Source organism: Procambarus clarkii, chromosome 13, assembly GCF_040958095.1.
Source record: "Procambarus clarkii isolate CNS0578487 chromosome 13, FALCON_Pclarkii_2.0, whole genome shotgun sequence".
Taxonomy (NCBI): Eukaryota; Metazoa; Arthropoda; class Malacostraca; order Decapoda; family Cambaridae; genus Procambarus; species Procambarus clarkii.
Window position 1 is genome coordinate 19,182,513 of NC_091162.1, and position 9,582 is coordinate 19,192,094.

General features: G+C 48.5%; 1 protein-coding gene across 1 annotated transcript; it reads left to right on the plus strand.

The window, feature by feature from the left end:
* Positions 1-7,619: 7,619 nt before the first annotated feature.
* On the plus strand, positions 7,620-8,273 carry LOC123752958 (probable serine/threonine-protein kinase samkC). The gene has a single exon (XM_045734969.2). It carries the CDS (start codon positions 7,620-7,622, stop codon positions 8,271-8,273), a length of 654 nt encoding a protein of 217 aa, XP_045590925.2.
* Positions 8,274-9,582: the final 1,309 nt, after the last annotated feature.

The following is a 9,582-nucleotide window of genomic DNA, read 5'->3' on the forward strand; positions in this document are numbered from 1 at the left end:
AGGACAGGTTGTAGGAGGACAGGTTGTAGTAGGACAAGTTGTAGGAGGACAGGATGTAGGAGGACAGGTTGTAGGAGGACAGGTTGTAGTAGGACAAGTTGTAGGAGGACAGGATGTAGGAGGACAGGTTGTAGGAGGACAGGTTGTAGGAGGACAGGATGTAGGAGGACAGGTTGTAGGAGGACAGGTTGTAGGAGGACAGGATGTAGGAGGACAGGTTGTAGGAGGACAGGTTGTAGGAAGACAGGTTGTATGAGGACAGGCTGTAGGAAGACAGGTTGTAGGAGGACAGGTTGCAGGAGGACAGGTTGTAGGAGGACAGGATGTAGGAGGACAGGTTGTAGGAGGACAGGTTATAGGAGGACAGGTTATAGGAGTACAGGTTATAGGAGGACAGGTTATAGGAGGACAGGTTGTAGGAGGACAGGTTATAGGAGGACAGGTTGTAGGAGGACAGGTTATAGGAGGACAGGTTATAGGAGGACAGGTTATAGGAGGACAGGTTATAGGAGGACAGGTTGTAGGAGGACAGGTTATAGGAGGACAGGTTATAGGAGGACAGGTTATAGGAGGACAGGCTGTAGGAGGACAGGATGTAGGAGGACAGGTTGTAGGAGGACAGGATGTAGGAGGACAGATTGCAGGAGGACAGGTTGTAGGAGGACAGGTTGTAGTAGGACAGGTTGTAGGAGGACAGGTTGTAGGAGGACAGGTTATAGGAGGATAGGTTATAGGAGGACAGGTTATAGGAGGACAGGTTGTAGGAGGACAGGTTATAGGAGGACAGGTTATAGGAGAACATGTTATAGGAGGACAGGCTGTAGGAGGACAGGATGTAGGAGGACAGGTTGTAGGAGGACAGGATGTAGGAGGACAGATCGTAGGACAGGTTGTAGGAGGACAGGTTGTAGGAAGACAGGTTGTATGAGGACAGGTTGCAGGAGGACAGGTTGTAGGAGGACAGGCTGTAGGAGGACAGGATGTAGGAGGACAGGTTGTAGGACAGGATGTAGGAGGACAGGTTATAGGAGGACAGGTTATAGGAGGACAGGTTATAGGAGGCCAGGTTGTAGGAGGACAGGCTGTAGGAGGACAGGATGTAGGAGGACAGGCTGTAGGAGGACAGGATGTAGGAGGACAGGTTGTAGGAGGACAGGTTGTAGGAGGACAGGATGTAGAAGGACAGGTTGTTTAGTAATGCCAGAAATACGGTATTTAGCTAGTGAATCACCAGCAGACACTGCTAAAACACGGGGCCCAAGCTCTGAAGCTCAACCCTACATGTATAAACACACACGCACACACACGCACACACACACACACACACACACACACACACACACACACACACACACACTCACACCAAGAATTACAGAAGTCTATGACATAAATCACTCAGGCAACATAGAGAAAGGGTGGGCAGGCTGCACATTCGTAGACTGTCAGAAAGTCACGGATACAGTACCCAACGCGAGACTATACAGTGCACAGGTTAGGAGAAACAGGCATGAATGCTAGAGAGCGATAAAAAAGGAGTACCTAAGCAACCGAACACAGAATCTTGCAGTGTGAGGGAGTAATTTCGGAGTACCGAGATGGCCCCCCCCCCCAAGCAGTGTCCTACACAGAACCAACTCCGCATATGCAAAATGCTCTTGCAGGATGATGCAACAATCACGAGGATTGTCAGTGGGGCAGAAACAATCGACAATCGGAGACCCCTTATATCACAACCACAATCTAACCTAATCTAACCTAACCTAACCTAACCTAACCTAACCTAACCTAACCTAACCTAACCTAACCTAACCTAACCACAACAAGAACACCAACAAGTAAAGAACCACTCCCCCCCACTTCAATCCCCCTCCCCCCCTTCAATCAATCCCCCTCCCCCCCTTCAATCCCCCCTCCCCCCCTCACAAAATAGATAGGTTTCACTTGCACAAAATATTTCAGCATAATAAACAAAGGTGGGGGGGGGGGTGGAGGGGGGTTGAGTTTAGCTCCCCCCACCCCCACTTAACCCCCCCCTCCCACCCCCCCATGACTGCCATTACCCCCCATTAATACCATTAGTCAGAACGGACGAGCAATTAACCTGATTTAGTATTTTTCGCGACAATGGGGCCCGAGTGACGAAGGTAAAAGGGGGGGGGGGGGAGTGGAAGGGGTGGGGGGTTGAGGGAGGGGGAGTGGAAGGGGTGGGGGGTTGAGGGAGGGGGGAGTTGATGGGGTGGGGGGTTGAGGGAGGGGGGAGTGGAAGGGGTGGGGGGTTGAGGGAGGGGGGAGTGGAAGGGGTGGGGGGTTGAGGGAGGGGGTGGTGGTGGTGGGGGGGGGAACAAAAGGGGGTGGGTAGGGGAGGGTTAGAGGTTGTGAGGAGGCGTGAAAATGGGGGAGTGGGGGGGGAGAAGGTTGCTTGAAGGGCAAGAGGAGCAGTGAAAGGGGTAAGAGTTAAGGTGCTGTAAAGGGTAAGGAAGTTAAGGGGCGTTTGAAGGGGGTTGGGGAAGGGAAGGGAAGGAAAGGGAAGGGAAGGGAAGGGAAGGGAAGGGAAGGGAAGGGAAAGGAAGGGAAGGGGAATGAAAGGCAGTGGGACAGTGGCGATAGAAACAGAGCACCATGATCACTCACAAAGCACCAGGATCACACACAGAGCACCAGGATCACACACAGAGCACCAGGATCACTCACAAAGCACCAGGATCACACACAGAGCACCAGGATCACTCACAGAGCACCAGGATCACTCACAGAGCACCAGGATCACACACAGAGCACCAGGATCACTCACAGAGCACCAGGATCACTCACAGAGCACCAGGATCACTCATAGAGCACCAGGATCACTCACAGAGCACCAGGATCACTCACAGAGCACCAGGATCACTCACAGAGCACCAGGATCACTCATAGAGCACCAGGATCACTCACAGAGCACCAGGATCACTCATAGAGCACCAGGATCACTCACAGAGCACCAGGATCACTCACAGAGCACCAGGATCACTCACAGAGCACCAGGATCACACACAGAGCACCAGGATCACTCACAGAGCACCAGGATCACTCACAGAGCACCAGGATCACTCATAGAGCACCAGGATCACACACAGAGCACCAGGATCACACACAGAGCACCAGGATCACACACACAGAACACCAGGATCACACACAGAGCACCAGGATCACACACACACAGAACACCAAGATCACACACAGAGCACCAGGATCACTCACAGAGCACCAGGATCACTCACAGAGCACCAGGATCACTCACAGAGCACCAGGATCACTCACAGAGCACCAGGATCACTCACAGAGCACCAGGATCACTCACAGAGCACCAGGATCACTCACAGAGCACCAGGATTACTCATAGAGCACCAGGATCACTCAACGAGCACCAAGATCACTCACAGAGCATCAGGATCACTCACAGAGCACCAGGATCACACACAGAGCATCAGGATCACTCACAGAGCACCAGGATCACACACAGAGCACCAAGATCACACACACAGCACCAGGATCACTCACAGAGCACCGTGATCACTCACAGAGCACCGTGATCACTCACAGAGCACCGTGATCACTCACAGAGCTCTAGGATCACTCACACAGCACCATAATGGGATTCATGGAGCTGATATCATAAAAGGGGGTAGGGGGGGAAAGAAGGAGGGGGAAGGGGGGTGGGTGGGAGGGAGGGAGGAGGGAAGGGGGGAGGGGGAGGGGGGAGGGATAACATTAACCATAAGATAACGAGAGGGAAAGCAGAGGGAGAAGGATAAGATAACGGTATTCATTAGATAGCGAGCTAAGTGGGCCATAGGGTAGATACTCCACTCTAGTGAGTAGATGGGTGAAGTAGATACTCTGTCAGGTAGATATGTGGTGTACTCAGGCAGGTAGATTTGTATACTAGATAGATAGATGGGTGAGGCAAATACTCAGACAGGTAGATGATTGGAGTAGATGCTCGGGCAGGTAGATGGTTGGAGTAGATGCTCGGGCAGGTATATAGTTGGAGTAGATACTGGGGCAGGTAGATGGGTGAGGTAGATACTATGGAAAGTAGACGGGTGGGGTACTCTGAAAGGTAGAATGGTGAAGATTTTCAGGCAGGTAGATGGGTAGGGTAGATATTCTGAAAAATAGATAGGTTGGGTAGATACTCTGGAAGCTAGATGTGCGGGGTAGATACTCTGAAAGATAAGTGAGGTAAGATATTCTGGATAGTAGATGGCTTGGGTAGATTTTCAGGCAGCTGAGGTAGAGTACTTACACAGGCAGACAGATGAGTGTGAGAGATTCTCAGAAAGGTAGATGAATTTGACAGATAGGCTGAAAAGTAGACTAGTGGGGTAGGAGCTCTGGAAGGTAGATGAGTGTGTAAGACACTGAAAGGTCGATGATCGGAGTAGATATTCTTTTAGATGGATAGAGTACATGCTCAGGTAATAAGACGGTTGGGGGTAGATTAAAGAAATCGATGGAGTAGATCCTCAGGTAGGTAGATCAGTAGATAGGTCAAGAGGAAAGGACAATATTAAACGAACCGTTATCTTGAGTGATTTGTGATAACGTGATAACATTAATGAGAGAGAGAGAGAGAGAGAGAGAGAGAGAGAGAGAGAGAGAGAGAGAGAGAGAGAGAGAGAGAGAGAGAGAGAGAGAGAGAGAGAGAGAGAGAGAGAGAGATTTTTCTCTCAGCGGGTCTCAGCTACAGAAGACATTCTATAAGAAAGTATCAATGTCACATATGTGTATAACAGACACTGTCACATGTGTATCGGTACCGCAGGTGTTTATATGTTTATATATATTTATATAAACTTTATATTTATATATATAATTTATATATTATTTATATATATTTATATATTTATATTGTTTATATATATTCAATGTTCCTGAATTTATATATTTTTCTAAATTTTTTCTTATGAAATGATAAAGTTATCCATTTCATTATTTATAAGTTAATTTGTTTAAATTTGAGTTAAAACTAACGTAGATATATGACCGAACCTAACCAACCCTACCTAACCTAACCTAACCAACCCTACCTAACCTAACCTAACCAACCCTACCTAACCTAACCTAACCAACCCTACCTAACCTAACCTAACCAACCCTACCTAACCTAACCTAACCAACCCTACCTAACCTAACCTAACCAACCCTACCTAACCTAACCTATCTTAACCTAACCTAACACAACTAAGTTAATAATTTATGTTCCTAATATAATATAGTAATCATAATTGAAATAAACTAATTGGAAACAATTTATGGAAAATAAAGAAAATTACTTGGCCTATTAGGCAAATCGGACCTTGCATAGTAGGCCGAGAAGTGCATTCTGGCTACTAGGTACGACATATATATATATATATATATATATATATATATATATATATATATATATATATATATATATATATATATATACATATATATATATATATATATATATATATATATATATATATATATATATATATATATATATATATATATATATATTTCCATGGTCAGTTGGGATGGTAGATTCGTTATAAACTACAAGTTTTCTATTGGTATTGTAAATGGTAAAGCATGTATGCTTTCTAATTGATAATTAAATAAAAGTGTTTGATGGGAAGTGCTTCTGCTATGTCTATGCTCCAATTGTAAGTGTATCTCTCGAATAATTTCACTGTTGCTGATCAGGATCTCTCTGGTGATGATTTGGTTGTGTGTGTGTGTGTGTGTGTGTGTGTGTGTGTGTGTGTGTGTGTGTGTGTGTGTGTGTGTGTGTGTGTGTGTGTGTGTGTGTGTGTGTGTGTAGAAATGATGTGATGGATGTTCGGGCATTGGCAGGTATGGTCAAATAGTTTGTCGTCTTGCCCATATACTGAGATCGTTGAGGCTGACTGCAACCAAATGGGTGTGTAAAGGCATAGTCGACTTATGACTCTTTTTGAAGGCGCTCCGTCTGGTGTCAGGAGAGTTCTTGATGAGACAGTTGGCGGTGTTTGTTACTCTTGTAGTATATATGTTGAGCTGCGTCTTGCAGGTCGGCGTTCAATCCCCGACCGTCCAAGTGGTTGGGTACCATTCCTTCCCGTCGTCCCTTCCCAAAGCCTTATCTTGACTCCCCTCCTAAGTGCTATATATATATAGTCGTAATGGCTTGGCGCTTTCCCACCCTGACACCTTCCTTCCCTTTTACGGCCAAATAAAGTGCACTTCTCTTGAAAAAACGAAATTTCATTACAAAATTTCTACTAACGTCTTGGTTTTCAGTGCAGGGAAACTCACTTGCTTCCACCTCACTGTTGACAAGTTCTATGTCGCCACAAGTCACTGTAAACTGGATGGATATCTGCCCCCGACACTTACTTTCACACCGAAGAACACTTCCTTCACCCACTCAAGACTTAACAAGACTGGAGTCTCCCGAAACAGCCCACCCTCCTTCAGAACCCACCATGAACCAGACATATATATATATAAATATACATATACATATATACACATATCTCTCACCAAACGCTTAATATTTTATCTTCTAATTTGGTGTTGATAATTGTAGCAAGCGCCGCGCGGGTCCAGGCCAGACGGGAACCGTGAAAGATATCAAAAGCTAAGTTGCAGCAGTCACGCTATCGGTGAAGAGTATGCACTTGCGGAGACCTACTTCGCGGGTGGCGGTCAATCACTTCGCGGACGCAGCGCCGCGAAGTGAGTCACTGCGTCCGCGATGTCTCCTGTGACTTCACTTTCACAATGAAATATATTATGGGCCGTGTCGGTGCAATTGAGAATAAAAATATATAATTTTGGCAAGATTGCAAGGTGATGAATTATCATAAAGGTGAGTGTAGTGGTGATAGTGGTGATAGTGGTGATAGTGATAGTGATGGTGACACTAGGGGGAGGGGGACAGGACCGATGACAGTTGTGGCGACCACCACAACAGGGAGCTTAAAGCCCAATATCCCCCTTGATGACGTCACAAAGGGTGCTTCAGGAAGAAGGGGGATGGAAGAGGAGGGAGATGGAAGGAGAGGGATGGAGGGGAGAGAGGGAGAGAGGGATAGATATAAGCGTCAGAAAAAAACTGATCCTTAACACACATGATAATAAGAGCTGTTCTTACACAGACATTTGTTCCAGCTATGACACATGGGGTTCCCCCGTCCCCCAAAACTGCCCTACCCTCATCCCTACCCTACTTCTCTTACCCTAATGTACTGACTACCAGAGAGCAATTTAGAATGTAGACTATGTGACTGAGGTAACACTAAGGTAGCCAAAACAACATTAAGGTAAGCAAACATATTAAGGTAACTAAAACAAACATTTAGGTAACAAAAGCACCCATAGAATCTATTATAACTATTTTATTTTATTTTTTATTTAAAGAATCTATTTTATTATTATTTTTAATAATAAAAATAATAATAAAAACTTTAATAAACTCTTAAAATACGATAATATAATACTTGCAATAATGAAAATAATGTCAGAAAAATATATATAATAAAACTAGTCAAACAAATAAAATCACTAATCAATAAGCTAAACAATCATAAAGCAAGTAAAGCCAGCTAAAGCCACATTGGCGTACGATGACTGATTGTAAAGCCACTCATCAACGGGAAACGGGCCCACAGCAACGGGAAACGGGCCCACAGCAACGGGAAACGGGCCCACAGCAACGGGAAACGGGTCCACAGCAACGGGAAACGGGCCCACAGCAACGGGAAACGGGCCCACAGCAACGGGAAACGGGCCCACAGCAACGGGAAACGGGTCCACAGCAACGGGAAACGGGCCCACAGCAACGGATACATCACCCAGAGCAACGGACACAGCACCCACAGCAACAGACACAGCACCCAGAGCAACGGACACAGCACCCAGAGCAACGGACACAGCACCCAGAGCAACGGACACAGCACCCACAGCAACAGACACAGCACCCCTCAACAACGGACACAGCACCCAGAGCAACGGACACAGCACCCAGAGCAACGGACACAGCACCCAGAGCAACGGACACAGCACCCAGAGCAACGGACACAGCACCCACAGCAACAGACACAGCACCCCTCAACAACGGACACAGCACCCAGAGCAACGGACACAGCACCCAGAGCAACGGACACAGCACCCAGAGCAACGGACACAGCACCCAGAGCAACGGACACAGCACCCAGAGCAACAGACACAGCACCCAGAGCAACGGACACAGCACCCAGAGCAACGGACACAGCACCTAGAGCAACGGACACAGCACCCAGAGCAACGGACACAGCACCCAGAGCAACGGACACAGCACCCAGAGCAACAGACACAGCACCCAGAGCAACGGACACAGCACCCACAGCAACGTACACAGCACCCGCCAACAACGGACACAGCATCCCCCCCAACAACGGACACAGCACCCCCAACAACGGACACAGCATTCCCCCCAACAACGGACACAGCACCCCCCAACAACGGACACAGCATCCCCCCCAACAACGGACACAGCATCCCCCCCAACAACGGACACAGCACCCCCAACAACGGACACATCACCCCCCAACAACGGACACAGCACCCACAACAACGGACACATCACCCCCCCCAACAACGGACACAGCACCACCAACAACGGACACAGCACCACCAACAACGGACACATCACCCCCCAACAACGGACACAGCACCACCAACAACGGACACAGCACCCCCAACAACGGACACATCACCCCCCAACAACGGACACAGCACCACCAACAACGGACACATCACCCCCTAACAACGGACACAGCACCCACAACAACGGACACAGCACCCCCAACAACGGACACATCACCCCCCAACAACGGGCACAGCACCCACAACAACGGACACATCACCCCCCAACAACGGACACAGCACCCCCAACAACGAACACATCACCCCCCAACAACGGACACATCACCCCCCAACAACGGACACATCACCCCCCAACAACGGGCACAGCACCCACAACAACGGACACATCACCCCCCAACAACGGACACAGCACCCCCAACAACGGACACAGCACCACCAACAACGGACACATCACCCCCCCCAACAACGGACACAGCACCCACAACAACGGACACATCACCCCCCAACAACGGACACAGCACCCCCAACAACGGACACATCACCCCCAACAACGGACACAGCACCCCCAACAACGGACACAGCACCCCCAACAACGGACACATCACCCCCAACAACGGACACATCACCCCCCAACAACGGTCACATCACCCCCCAACAACGGGCACAGCACCCACAACAACGGACACATCACCCCCCAACAACGGACACAGCACCCCCCCCCCCCCCTGCAATACAGCCACCACGAATGAAGAGCTGTCAATCAAGACATCAAAATAGTGCCATATGGGGAATGGGGGGGGGAGAGGGGGAAGAGGGGAAGGGGAGGTATGTAGGTGCCCGCATCATTCCTCTTCCACCTCTCTTAAGCTGCTCTCTTTCCTCCCCTCCTTCCCTCCCTCCGTCTCTCCCTCTCCCTCCCTCTGTCTCTCTTTCTCCTTTCCT

Excerpts from the sequence above, each read along its gene's own strand:
- LOC123752958 (XM_045734969.2), top strand. The coding sequence starts at position 7,620 with ATGACTGATTGTAAAGCCACTCATCAACGGGAAACGGGCCCACAGCAA.